Raw genomic sequence first — 14,830 nt, forward strand, 5'->3', positions numbered from 1 at the left:
AACAGCCGCTGTAACGCCGGACCCGGAAGCCTCCAGGCCTGCGGATCTGCGCAGGCGCAAGCCTCCGGCGCAAGCCTCCGGCGCGCGCACGGCCGCCCGGCGCGCGCACGGCCGCCCGGCGCGCGCACGGCCGCCCGGCGCGCGCACGGCCGCCCGGCGCGCGCACGGCCGCCCGGCGCGCGCACGTCCTCTGAGGGCGCGCAGTGTTCCTCTGAGGGCGCGCAGTGTTCCTCTGAGGGCGCGCAGTGTTCCTCTGAGGGCGCGCAGTGTTCCCCTCAGCGCGCGCAAGTCCAGTTGTGGGTGTTGGAACGCTGTTGGGTTCAGTGTTCGCGCCGTGGAGAGTTATGGGGTTTGTGAGGGAGAGGATGGAAGTGGGTGACAGACTGCTGAGGTAAGAGCAGCGTGAGAGCAGAAAGATCTGGAGGGGGAGACGGGCGGACACCTGAGCGCCAGTGTGGCTTCAGTGAGTCTTAGAGTCTTAATGAATTACAGGGGACTTCCCCCCGGCGGTCCGGTGGTTAGGACTCAGCGCTCCCGCTGCAGGGGGCGCGGGTTGGCTCCCTGGTCGGGGAACTAAGATCGCACATGCCACGCAGCGCGACCAAAAAAAAAAAAAAAAAAAAAATTAGAATCCAGTCATAGCAGTAAAATGAACAGAGAAAGATGCAATTACTTCAGACGAGGGAGCCCAAAATGGGGTGCAGAGATGCTCAAGGATGGAAGCCCTTCACTGAGCCTGTGGAGGGCAGAGCCCTGTCTCCGTAGCCTCAGGGCCTAGCCTTCTCATCACTCAGTAGGTGAACATTAAATGCTTTTTTGAATTAATGAAAGACCTGATTCTCATACTTAGGCTGCCCAAGAAGATAGGAAGCAGAAGAGAGAAATTAGGGGAATGAGTCCAGTTTCGTGCCTGTTGGTTATAATACCTCGATTTTGTTACTTTCGCACACTGACTTGTTATATACTACCTTGTAGTATAATACACGTTCATGTAATGCCAGTTTTCGTATCGGTAAAATGGCGGACAGATCCTGTCCGGAAGGCACGTGTCTGGGAGACTGGTTTTTGTTGGACGCACGAAGGAAAAAAAATTGATGTCCCGTGAATAAGTAAATGTTAGTAATTCTAAGTCAAACTAATGATCCCTCTTCTCCAGCATCCTGTCTCTGACATAGATACCAATGTTATATTCGGAAATTAGCATGGGAGTTCTTTTCCTTGATGTCCCTTGAAATTAGATATGCCGTAAGAATTTCTTAATTATCCTTCACTAGTCTATCATCCATTAGTTTCTCAAATTCAAGGTTCCTATGGGTTAAAGCAGTAAAGCAAATACAAGCATTTCATTCCCCTCTCCATATACATAGGTGTGCGGGAGGGGATCTATGCAGATGTTATCTTATTTATTCAAACTCAGTACTTTTAGCTATATGAGGAAGGCATTAGTTGCTTTAGTAGATGTAGAGAAGTATAGGATCTTATCCTTACTCTCTAGGTGCTTAAAGTTTAGCGAATTAATTCACATATATTGAACTCATACTGTGGGCCATACTTTGCTATGTAGTGGGTTGTAGGAATGAAAAAGATAGGCTTATTGGACTTCCCTCGTGGTCCAGTGGTTAAGACTCTGCGCTCCCAATGCAGGGGGCCCGGGTTCGATCACTGGTCAGGGAACTAGATCCTGCATGCTGCAACTAAGAGCCCGTATGCCGCAACTAAAAGATCCCACATGCTGCAACTAAAGACCCAGCACAGCCAAATAAATAAATATTAGGGTAGAATTGTTACTCTGAAGGAGCAGAGAGTCTTCAAGAGGAAACAGACATGTGAATAAAGAATTGCAGTGCTTTGAGATACAGGGTAAAGGTAAACACCAAAGCTGTAGAAACCTAGCTTAGGGGAGGGGGAATCAGAAGGCTTGCTTTCTATAGGGAGAAGTTTGAGAAATATTTTGTAGTACAAGATGAATTTTGTCAGGTGAAGGGAAGATAGGGTGGGTGAACATGTGCAGGAATATTTTGGCAAGAGAAGGAAAGACAATTTAACATGGGTTTTGGAGCTCTTTAGCTCTGGATTTAATCTGGCTCCACTGTGTTTTAGCTGCATATGGCCTTGGACAAGTCCTCTAATCTTTCTGAGCCTCTGGTTCCTTATCTGTGAAAGGAGAATGTCATCCTTGAAGACGTCTTGTGAAGGTTAAAGCAGTGTGTTAAGGGATGCATTGAGTGCTTCACATATTTTTGATATATCGTTTAGGAAGAGAATATTGGCAGCATTTTTGGAAAATGGGTTGGGGGTGGAAGAATGAGAAAAAAATACATGGAGACCAGTAAGGGGCTGTTGTGATAATTTGGGTGAGAGGTAATAAAGATGTAAACGAGGGCATGGGCAGTGAAGGTGAGGGGAAAAAGCAGGTGAATGGGAGACTATGTAGTGAGAATCAGCGGGACTTGGCAATTAACTGGATGGAGAAGAGAGAGTACTGGAAAAGGGGAGCCACCTATGATTCCAAACTTTAGAGCTGTGGATAAAGGGTTTTGAACATTACTAGGCACAAGGAAGGTAAGAGTTGGAGCAGATTTTGGAGGGGCATGGGGACAATAAAGATGAGTTCAGTTTGGTTTGTCTATAGTAGATTAGAATTAAAAAAAACTCCAGGTGGGAATAGTAGCCATATAGAGACAGAACCACTGATACCAGTAGATTGACAACTGAGAGCTGGCATCAGAGAGAGAAAAATTCAAAAGCAGACCCATGACTCCCAGTAATAAACACATTTTACTCCATACAAATAAATGTACTCATATAAGAAATCTGTTTCACAACCAGGTGTTTGACAACTCTTACTATATACAACGAACTTTAATATTTTCTATTTCATTTGCTGATTGTAACCCACTGTTGACTTCATGACCAACCAATGGATCAAGGCCCAAAATATCAACATACTGGGACTAGAACAATGTTTTGCCATAGTACATGTTCAATACAGTAAAGGTATTAAATAATGTCTTTCTCCCAATAATTAAAAAAAAGGCAAATTTATTCTTATTGACACAGCACTTTTTTAATAATTTACAAGTTTATCAGAAAAGTAATGTATGGTAAAGAAATTATACTTTATGCCATATCTTGACTCCTCAACAAATAAGTTGAGGAAATTAGTGCCAAGTACTCATTTTGTTTTCCATTCTATCTGCCAATTTGTGACACCTTTATCGTTATATTTACATTGCCAAGTTTTTATAATATTTGTGCTCTGTTCTGTAACTGTAATGAGTCTACTGAGCATTTTCTGTGCCTGATTTCCAAACTTGAAATTCAAGTAAATAGTATTTACAGTATTGTGGTTATATATATAGTGTTCACTACAGAACCAAATTGTATCATTGAATATGTAAGAAAAGGATATACAATTCAATGTCACTAGACGTGTGTGGCTAGGAGGGGAATATATCAAGTGTTAATATCAAATACTTTCTTTTTTCTTATGCTTTATAATTGCTCGAAATTATGGCATTCTTAATTTTCCTATTTGGAGTATAAATTTCTAATTTAGCTCTCTGTTCAAGTTTCCGATTGCCTTTGTTTTTCCTTTTTGGCAAAATAAGAATATGCCTTATCAATAGATTCTTTTTCATTTTGTTTGTTAAAATAAATCCACTTTCTTCTTGAAAGCACTCTAGTCCACTGCTCCCTCTGGTCTGGTCGACTTTGAGTCTGTGCTATAGCCGTTGCCCTGGGGTTCCTCTTTCTCTGCTTTTAAGTTAGGGCTGTTTTTTGAATCCAGTATCTTCTCTCTTAGACCTCTTCCTTCCTTCTTCTTTTTCTTTATTTTCTTTCTTTATTTTTGGCTGCGTTGGGTCTTCGTTGCTGCGTGCAGGCTTTATCTAGTTGTGGTGAGCGGGGGCTACTCTTTGTTGGGGTGCACGGGCTTCTCATTGTGGGGGCTTCTCTTGTTTCAGAGCACGGGCTCTAGGCGCATGGACTTCAGTAGTTGTGGCTCGCGAGCTCTAGAGCTCAGGCTCAGTAGCTGTGCGCATGGGCTTAGTTGCTCTGCGGCATGTGGGATTTTCCCGGACCAGGGCTCGAACCTGTGTCCGCTGCATTGGCAGGCAGATTCTTAACCACTGAGCCACCAGGGAAGCCCCTTTTGTTGTTGTTGTTATCTTATTAGATTGTATTCTCAAGTAACTTTTGGGGAGAAAATATCTATGAGGGTAAACTCTTTAATACTTTATACATTAGGAAATGTTTTTACCTGATTGAGAGTTTGAATTTCAAGTTTAAAATTATTTTTCCTTGTTCTGCTCAGCATCCATGACCTCCATTCAGTCTGAAGACTGGTATCTTTACCTATTATGTCTTTGATTACTTCTTTTCCTTTCTGCAATTCCTGTTAATCAAATAGTAAAAATCCTAGATTGATCTTCTATGTCTCTTAATATTTTTTCTTATTTTCCCCACGTCTTTGTCTTTTTCCCCTACTTGAGGCTTTCTCCTGAATTGTTTTAATTTTGGTAATGTTAATTTTAATTTCCAGGTATTTTTTAATTCTCCGATTGCTTTCTTTCCAAAGCAGCCTGTTGTTGTTTTATAGATGCATCTATCTTCTTGAACTTGTCTGAGAAAACTAATTAGAATTTTTAAAAATCCATGTTCTCTGAATTATAATGATCTCACTTTCCTGCTGGATCACTCCACCCACCTCTTCTTTTATTTTCATTTATTTATTTATTTATTTTTATTGGAGTATAGTTGCTTTACACTGCTGTGTCAGTTTCTGCTGTACAGCAAAGTGAATCAGCCATGCTTATACATATATCCTCTTTTTTGGATTTCCTTCCCATTTAGGTCACCACAGAGCACTGAGTAAAGTTCCCTGTGCTATATAGTAGGTTCTCCTTAGTTATCTGTTGCATACATAGTAGTGTATATATGTCAACCCCAATCTCCCAATTCCTCCCACCCCCTCCCCCTTTCCCCCTTGGTATCCATATGTTTGTTCTCTACATCTGTGTCTCTGTTTCTGCTTTGCAAATAAGTTCATCTGCACCATTTTTATAGATTCCACATATATGCATTAATTTGTTTTTCTCTTTTTGCCTTACTTTGTATGATAGTCTCTAGGTCCATCCACGTCTCTGCAAATGGCACAATTTCGTTCCTTTTTACGGTTGAGTAATATTCCATTGTATATATGTACCACATTTTCTTTATCCATTCCTCTGTTGATGGACATTTAGGTTGCTTCCATGTCCTGCTCTTGTAAATAGTGCTACAATGAACATTGGGGTGCATGTGTCTTTTTGAATTATGGTGTTCTCTGGGTATATGCCCAGGAGTGGGACTGCTAGATCATATAGTAGTTCTGTTTTTAGTTTTTTAAGGTACTCTTCTCCATAGTGGCTGTATCAATTCCCCTTTTAAAAAATCCTTCTAATTTGTGTTTTGGCTTTCTAAAATGTTTGATGAACCATTACTGTCTGTACATATTTATGAAGGAAGGTGTGATAGCTAATGGGGATTTCCTTTGCTTTTTTAGTCACTTTGGAATTCCATGGGAAGAATGGATTCTGTCTGACCTACACCCATGTTCCCCAAGTGTTGTGATCTGCTACTCTTTTGTCTGTAAATACTGTCCCATCCACTCTGTCTTGCAGAAACTAGTCAAATCTCTATCCTCTTGTTATCAGGGCTATCATGGCTTTCTTTTTTGTGTGCTTTTTTACTGTCATATAAGTGAGATTTGAGGAAGAAAGAAAGATAAGTGTGTATACATAGTCTCACACTGAATTTTAACTGATGTTTATTACTGCTTATTCAGCTTCTGATTTACTGTTTTCTGCTTTAAACAGAACAAGATAGACATTTAACTTTCCCAGAAAGTACTTGGGCGCCAAAAGCCTCAGATCTGCCCAACGTCTGGGTTTCACAGTTCCATTTGCTTTGCCCACTTCAGGCCTGATAATAGCTATGTAACTGCTTGGAAAGGTAGAGTTAACTTCCTTCATTAGCACTGGTTTGGTGTGCTCTATTTACTTAACTTCTGTGTCCCTTTTTATTAGGAATAACTTGACTTTCTGTGCCTGTGTCTTTCTGGCACTCGTATTTATGTCACTTAAAAAAATAAATTTATTTATTTATTTTTGGCTGCGTTGGGTCTTCGTTGCTGCATGCAGGCTTTCTCTAGTTGTGGCGAGCTGGGGCTACTCTTTGTTGTGGTGCGTCAGCTTCTCATTGTGGTGGCTTCTCTTATTGCGGAGCACAGGCTCTAGGCACACGGGCTTCAGTAGTTGTGGCACATGGGCTCAGTTGTTGTGGCTCGCGGGCTCTAGAGCGCAGGCTCAGTAGTTGTGGTGCACAGGCTTAGTTGCTCTGTGGCATGTGGGATCTTCCCGGACCAGGGCTCGAACCCGTGTCCCCTGCATTGGCAGGTGGATTCTTAACCACTGCACCACCAGGAAAGCCCTATAAGTCACTTCTGCAGTAACTTTTCCTTCTTAGCTCGGAGAACGGGGAAGAACAGAAGAGGAAGAAAACAAAAAAGGGGACTAAGAGCTAACTTCTGAGACTGGGGAAGTTCTGAGATTATTAAAATTTCTAATGTGAGCAAAGCTCAGCCCGTTTCTTCTGCCTCATGAATGATTAACCTGAGTACAAAGGGAGTACTTTCCCTGGCGGTCCAGTGGTTAAGACTCCGTGCTTCCACTGCAGGGGTCACGGGTCCAATCCCTAGGCGGGGAACTAAGATCACGCACGCCAGTACGGCCAAAAAATTAATTAATTAATTAATTAAACTGAGCACAAAGGGATGCTTTCCCCCAGGTGCACCTTCTTTACAACATGGCACTTGCTCTTAGAGGGTCTTTGCCTCTCCAGGATCCCCCTACCTTCCGTCTTTGTGAACATTTTAACATTCATTTGAACGGAAGAGCTTATAGCAGATGCGACGGAGGTGGGTAGAGCTAAGAGAACTGTATGGCATGTTGTCCGCCACAGGGAGTTTACAGACTGGCCAGGATGCTACATTTAGGGCACACCAAACAATTAATAATCAAATTATGACAACACATAATTGTTAGGTTGTATAGTGACTCTAAACATAGTAAGGGTTCTCTAGGAGTCAGGAAAAGTTAGGCCTTGAGTTGGGCTTAAATGGGTAGAATTTGGCAGGAGAGAAGGCTGACCATCCAGGGAGTAAAGAAGCTTGTGAGAGCTTCAGAGTTAAAATAAAGAAGAGACTCGGGGAAGTGGGTGACAGGATTGAAGTCTGCTAGAACGGGTAGATGGGGTTCAAGCTTGGAATTCCTGATGTAGACAGCAGGGCCTCACAGTGACTTTTTTTTTTTTTTTTTTGTGCTGTACGCGGGCCTCTCACTGCTGTGGCCTCTCCCTTTGCGGAGCACAGGCTCCGGACGCGCAGGCTCAGCGGCCATGGCTCACGGGCCCAGCCGCTCCGCGGCATGTGGGATCTTCCCGGACGGGGGCACGAACCCGTGTCCCCTGCATCGGCAGGCGGACTCTCAACCACTGCGCCACCAGGGAAGCCCCTCACAGTGACTTTTTAATGAATTGTCACACTTCCAGAGTAGGTGTGCCAGAGAAGTGTAAAGGGATCAGAGAAGTAAGTGTTGGGTCCAGAAGTTCAAGTCAGGCTTCAGGATGCGTATTATTTGACCTGTTATATACTAGTCTGCTGTTTTTGTTTGTTTGTTTTTGGATAAAGAGGTTGGAGAAGGCTGAGAGAAAAGGGAGAAAGCGTTAAAACTGTTAAGGGGAGCCACTAGATTTTAAAAGTATAACCTTGGAAATTATAACCACCATCATTTCCCATTTAGGTGTTTACCCATAGTCAATATCAAAAGTCCAAAAGAATCTCCATCTTTCTGAGCATGCAAGATGAAATTGAAACAGAAGAGATCATCAAGGACATTTTCCAACAAGGCAAAACCTGCTTTATCCCACGGTACCAGTTCCAGAGCAATCACATGGATATGGTGAAATTAGCATCGCCTGAGGAAATCTCTTCACTTCCCAAAACATCCTGGAATATTCATCAGCCCAGTGAGGTCGAGGTTCGGGAGGAGGCCTTGTCCACAGGTGAGTGTTATGGTATTAGAATCCGCACCTTACGATGCTCTCAGGCTGTGATGGGTTGTTAGACCTCTGATCCGCTTGTTATGGTTGGGTCAGTGGGGGTCACTTTTCCTACAGGGATGAATTTGTATTTCACTTATATTCCAAGACACCGACCTAACCTAGTTCAGGGTGCGATGCCCTCTGTAAACTGTGAAGTGTCAACTGTAATAGTAAGGTATTAAGGTATTGTTGCCTTTTCACAGACTCCTGCCCTGACCTTGTGGGTTGGATTATACATTTTCCCTGAATAATATTGCATTTCCCATGGTTTCAGTTATGGTCTATATGGTAATGAGTACCTTATTATTAACGCTATAAGCATTTATATCTCCAGCTCAGACCTGTCAACACCTTGGGTATCACATGGTCATCTCCAACACAACATGTTCCAAACTGAATCATATTGCCTCATGCCCACTATCCTGTGTTTCTCTTAGTGTATAGTACCATCACCACCCATCACCGTGCCAGAAATCTCAAGATCATCCTTGACTCTTCTCTTTCCCTCACGTTCCATGTGTGCCCATTGCTGAGCCCTGGTGATTTTACTTACTGAGTTATTTATTGAACCTGTCCACTCCTCTCTAATCCCACTGCTACCACTGCAGTCTAAGCCACCATCTTCCCTTGCTTGGGTTATTATAACAGCCTCCTAACTCTTCTTCCTCTCCTCCCTCTCAGTCTATTATCTATGTAGTAATTGAAACAAGATTTCTGAAATGCAAAGCTGACCATTTCTCTCCCCTGTTTAAAGTCTTTCAGTGACTTTCTGCTGCCCTTAGTTTGAATCAAACATTCCTTAACAAGGCTCCTCCTGATTTGGCCTTGCTATTCTTTCCATTTTTACATCTTTCTACTCCCTCACTTTATAGTCTGAGTTTCAGCCACTCTGAATCTCTCCCAGTTTCCCAACCCCATTTTTAAAAAATTGAAATATAGTTGATTGACAATATTGTGTTAACTTCAAGTGTATAGCAAAATGATTCAGTCATATATATATGTATATTTTCCATTATAGGTTATTATAAGATATTAAATATAGTTCCCTGTGCTGTACAGTAAATCCTCATTGCTTATCTATTTTATACATTGTAATTTGTGTCTGTTAATCCCATACTCCTAATTTATCTGCCTTGGTAACCGTAAGTTTGTTTTCTATGTCTATGAGCCTGTTTCTGTTTTGTATATAGATTCATTTGTATTATTTTTTTAGATTCCACATACAAGTGACATCATATAATATTTGATATTATATCCATCCATGTTGCCACAAGTAGCAATATTTCATTCTTTTTTATGGCCAAGTAGTATTCCATTGTGTGTGTGTGTGTGTGTGTGTGTACACACATGTACACCACATCTTATACCAATCACGTGTTGATGGGCCCTTGGGTTGTTTCTATGTCTTGGCTATTGCAGATAGCTTCTGTGAACACTGGAGTGTATGTATCTTTTCAAATTAGGCCAACCCCATTTTGCTTTTTCTACTGCTGGACCTTTATACGTGCTATTCCCTGGCCAACAGCCACTTGGGAGATTTAATAATTATCAAGCAGTAGAAGAGCTGGAAGCAAAACAAGCTAAGGTACTATTTTGTACTACAATGCCTCAAACCTGTCTTAGAGGTGTGTATTTTTGATTAAGACTTAAACAGTTGCAAAGAAATCCCAATGAAGCTTTATGCAATCTTCTCTCAATTTCTGTTCCTTTTCATTTTTACAACATAACCTGTAAAATCAGTATGATAGCATGGGAAGGGACAGAGTCAAGGTCTCATGGTAGTAGGGGGATTATTTACTTTGCTACTTTTTCTCCTATATTATACAGTCCTGTGCTTTGCTAGATGTTTAGACACCAAAAGTACACTCAGATCTACCTCCTAGACCAGATGAATGCCAACATTATAAAAATTTTAAGACAATGAAACATAAGGGAATGTAGTGTATCTTGGGAGGTAGCCCAGGCTTATAGATAAGGAAAGATAGGAATTGTGGGCTCTGGCATTGCTCACACTTCATCAGCTACTTCTCCAGACTCACGGGCTTATGGGTGGAGCCCAGGGCACTTTCCTAATTCTGGTTGACCATATTAACATCTCCTTCCATGCTTGCATCACTCTGTGATGTCCTGGCTAATTGAAATGCTACTTGGTATCCTCCAGTAACCAGTTTCTCCAGAGGCAGCCCATTGTCTTTGTAGAACAACTCTGCTCCTTGTAGAATATATTCCTTTGGTTGACCTAAAATGTGTCACCCTGAACCTTCATGCATTAGTTCTATTTCTGTTTAAGTACGATAGCGGGGAAGAGTAAGGAAGAAGCATGATCTTTCCTCTTAATTTAGCTGTACTTCCTGGTTAGGATAAACTCAGTTCAAACAAGTGAGGTAAATCATTTATATATAGGTTTTAGCACATCATTTGGCACATAGGAGCTATTCAGTAAATGGTAACTATTATTAATTTTAAACAAGGAAGGCAGGATTATTCATTATGCAGTCAACTCAATGCTACCTGAGTGTTTAACATTTTGATAATTTCCAACAAACATTTTCTGAACATCTACTTTGTATCAGACACTGTATTAGCTCTGGGACGATAAGGTCCTGGACTTCAAGGCGCTCACACTCTAGCTGGGGAGACAGAAAACATATGTAAGTAGAATGACTATCCCAACCTGTTGTATATATCAAATATAAGTCAAATGAAAAGAATATTAAGAATATAGAAGTTCAGGGCTTGGCCCTGAATAGAAAAAAGTTCACTCACAAAACTGCTTGTTCATTTTTTTTCTCCTCCATACCATTTATTCATGCTGTATTTGTGGGACGGGTTGCTTTTTCTCCCCATGTGTTTTTCTTTGCAGATGCTTGCAATTGGCATTGCAAAGGGTTAGGGAATTATACCTGTAGTTTCTTGCAATTGCAGCCTGGGAGCTAATGCTCTTTGCTGTTGTTTATAGAATGTTCGATTTGCAGTCTCTGCTGTTTGTTATCTCCCAGCATCACATTCTGCACCGTGGATTTTTGCTCACATCAGCAGTTTAGAATGTGGCATCTTCAGTGCTACAGCATAAATCTAGCTTCATCGTGTTTGTGACAAGCTGACTAGAGCTCAGATTGTTCCCAGTATAGCTTATGTAGCCTGCTTATCTTTCTGGTTCGCTCACGTTATGGCAGGTTAGAAAAAAGTGAGCTCTGGTGTCCTCAGTTGCAAATATAAGTTCGTAAGCAAAAATTTCACATGGGCTATTTTTGTATTATGTATATAGCAAAATAACAGAAGTGTAAAAGAAGCGGAGGGGCTGCCTCTTTACTGCATTTGTTCTCAAAGTGAGGGCTGCTTGGGCAATTAGATTAGCCAGCAATCCTTCCACTGAAAGGCCATAATCTAATTCAACGTGGCTTAAGCAAAAATAGGATTTTATTGGCCCAGAGACTGAAAAATCCACAGAAGGGCTAGCTTTAGACATGGCCAGATCAGAGTCATTAGGACCTACTCTATCTCTGCCTTTTGACTCCGCTTTCACCTATATTGGCTTCATTTCTTGCCACAGGTGGCCGTGGTAGTTCCAGGTTCCACAGCATCCTTACTGCTAGCAGTCCCAGCAGAAAAGAGCAAGTCTGTTTTCTAACGGTCCCAGTAAAGTCCTGGTCTTAACTCTTATTGACCCGAATTGGGTCAAGTGGCCATCCTGAAATCAATCACTGTGGCCAAGGACATGGACGAGGCTGAGTGACCTAGGCCTGGGTCTTACTTGTCCATCCCTGAGCCACGCACTGTAACCAGGGAGAAAGGATGTGTTGACTGACTGGACACGGTCCTGTGCCCACCTGTGCGGCCCTACCCAAACCACTGAGCTGAGAGTGGGCTGGGAGCGATTCACCACAGGAAAACGAAGTACGGTTTCCAGAACAAGGGCAATGGATACCAGACAGTCCAAAGTCAAATTCACCTATGCTGTCAATCATTTCTGAAGTTCTATAGAATATAACAGGCTCTTTGCAATCATAACTTTGTCAGAGCTGATTTTTTATTTTTGATCTTTCTGGAAGCTCTTTAGGAATTCATACCTATGTGTGGGTGCCTGACACATAACTGAAATAAATAAATGATCATAATGAAGACTTTCTAGTCCTCAACCAAAACATTTAAAAATGACTGAATGGGGCAGTGTCAAGGACAGAATCTTTGAACCTGACATGTGTAACATCCCTCTAGGTTGTTCATGATCAGTACTTTTGGGAGGGTTAGGATTGGTTTATTGAAGTCATTCCCATTAAATTGAGCTCCTTTCTTTCTTCAGTAGGTTGCGTGGCACCTGAAAGAATATAGTAAAGAGAGTGGGTATGAATTTCATCAAGGCATTTGGCAGAGTTGTGATATCCTTGACGATAGGGTGGAAAAATTTGGGTTGGGTCGTAATACTTTATTCAGAAGATATTTCGTGAGTGCTCGTCTGTGGGAGGCGTAATGGGGTATGCAGCGGGGAACAGGGTGGACCTGGTCCCTGCAGTTGTGGAGTTAACCAACCTGTTGTCCTCTGGAGGCAGGTTTGTGCCAGCATATCACAGGGCCCTCTCCTTTGTGCTGTCCTGTTCAGCTTTTTGTTGCCACTTAGATGTCCCACTGTCCCTGGATTTCAGCATGTCAGAATTCATTCTTATAGTTCTCTTTGTGTTTTTCACATTTCTGTTAGTAGCCAGTTTGTAAACATAGACTTATTCTTGTCTCTTTTCTACCCATCCAGTTATCAAGTATTACCAGGTTTTTCTTTGTAATATTTTTATCACCTGTCTTTCTCTAATTCCAGTTTTAGAGGATCCTTTGTCTACAGTTGATTCTTCGTATCTGTTCCATTGGAATACACTTCCAGTTGGTTTTCTGGCCATATTGCCTTTCCTAAAGTACCTCTTTTTGTACAGGCCATCTACCCTGTTCAAGCCTTTCCCGGTACCCAGGATAGGTCTGTGTGCCTGAGCAGACTGAGGTTCCTGCTAGCTAACTGTTGCCAAGAGAAGGGATACTGGATAACATGTAAACATTCAGGCCACTGTCTGGGCCGCTCTGTCTTTTTACCTTGACTCCTTCTTCCGCCTGGTGCAGTTCCTCTACTTCAGCCAAAGTAGTCTGCTGGAAGACAGTATTTCGTAGCAATCGAGAACCCAGACTTGGGAATCAGGTAAGCCTGGATGTGAGTTCTACTTTTGCTACTTTCCAACTATGTGACTTTGGGGAGGTTGTTGAACTCCTCTGAGTGTCAGTCTTGTCACCTGTGAGTGGATGAAGCTACCTCACAGGTCTGTTATGAAGCTTGAATGAAAAGTGCTTGGCATATAGTAGGTGCCCAGTAAAGGGGCTCTTGTTGCTGATGCGGATTCTGTTGTTTTTGCAGTGGTTGAGTTGTCATCTGACAACACACTATGTGCATTACTGTGAAATTTGGTTACACCTACTGTTTTTCAAGGCTAGAATGTCTTCGGTGTTCCTTCCAGGTGGTATCTTTTAGTCTAGCGCTTAATGTCATTGCCTTTTGAGTCAGACTGATCTGAATTTGAATCTAGGCTTTACCATTTGGGGAAATTACTCAACATCACAAAGTACACATTTTTCCCTATGAAATCAGGGATAGTTGCAGTGGCCACTCATTGTGCTGTTTAGAGGATAAAGTAAGATGATGTAGGTGAAGTGCCTTGTAGTGAACTGGCTCATGTAGTGAGGGATCAAGAATGGCAGTTACTGTCAACAACAAGCTGTTCTCACCTTCTCTAACCCTTCCTTGACTGCCTCCAGTCCTCAAGTCCCTTTCTTCTCTAATTCTTACTCACCCAGCACTTAACATATATCCACCTGTTGTACAAATTCTCCTAGGGGGTATATTTCTTTTCTTTGCTGAGAGACTTTGTGATTTATAATAAGAAATACATATTTGGTCTTCATCCCAGTTTCTGGCAGAACTCCTAAAATCTTTGGAATTTCCCAAGTAATAAGAGCCATAAAGGTGTCTTGATATTCATAGCACACCCCTTTCAACCAGACCTGAGTTTATGTTGATGTGGTAACTTTGGAAAGCAACCAGGGGAATCAACTTTTGAATAGAGGGTTGGAATTTTTAGTCTCCCCACCTCACTGACTTCTGGAGAGGGGAGAGGGGCTGGATGTTGAATCAGTCACCAGTGACCAATGATTTAATCAATCATGCCTTTGCAGTGAAGCCTCCATAAAAATGCAAAGGATGGGGTTTGGAGAGCTTCCTGGCTGGCAAGCCTGTGGAGCTGCTGGATGCTGTGCTCCCTTTCCCTGTACCTTGCCTTGTATATCTCCTCCTGAGCTGTATCCTTGTACAGTCAACTGGTAATCTAGTTAGTAAAATGTTTCTCTGAGTCCTGTGAGCTGCTCTAGCAAATTAATCAAGTTAATCCAACCCAAGGAGGGAACCTCCGATGTATAGCCTGTAGGTCAGAAGTACAGGTAACAACCTGGACTTGCCATTGACATCTGGCATGGGGGTTGCAGGTAGGGCAGGCAGTCTTGTGGGACTGAGCCCTTACCCTGTAGGATCTGACACTGTCCCCAGGTGGATTGTGTCAGAATTGAGTTGAATTGTAGGACACCCAGCTGGATGTCAGAGAATTGCTTGGTGGCCCAGGAGAAAAGCATTGGAGACTTGGATTCTTTATTTATTTTTTCA

At 42.3% G+C, this 14,830-nt stretch overlaps 1 protein-coding gene across 9 annotated transcripts in view; it reads left to right on the forward strand.

Annotated features, from left to right (window-relative positions):
* Positions 1-14,830, forward strand: part of MTHFS (methenyltetrahydrofolate synthetase) — a 271,461-nt gene that overhangs the window by 145 nt on the left and 256,486 nt on the right. For 8 of the 9 annotated variants that reach the window (XR_010932846.1, XR_010932849.1, XM_067698744.1 and 5 more), the window contains exon 2: positions 7,842-8,103. Coding sequence is in view for 7 of the 9 variants with exons in the window: in XM_067698744.1 (XP_067554845.1) it covers positions 7,842-8,103 (262 nt within the window). In the remaining 2 variants the exon portion in view is untranslated. Of the gene's footprint in view, positions 1-199; positions 392-7,841; positions 8,104-14,830 lie in introns of those variants that run through there. The other variant, XM_067698758.1, reaches the window with a different exon arrangement.

This window comes from Pseudorca crassidens, chromosome 1 (assembly GCF_039906515.1).
Source record: "Pseudorca crassidens isolate mPseCra1 chromosome 1, mPseCra1.hap1, whole genome shotgun sequence".
NCBI lineage: Eukaryota > Metazoa > Chordata > Mammalia > Artiodactyla > Delphinidae > Pseudorca > Pseudorca crassidens.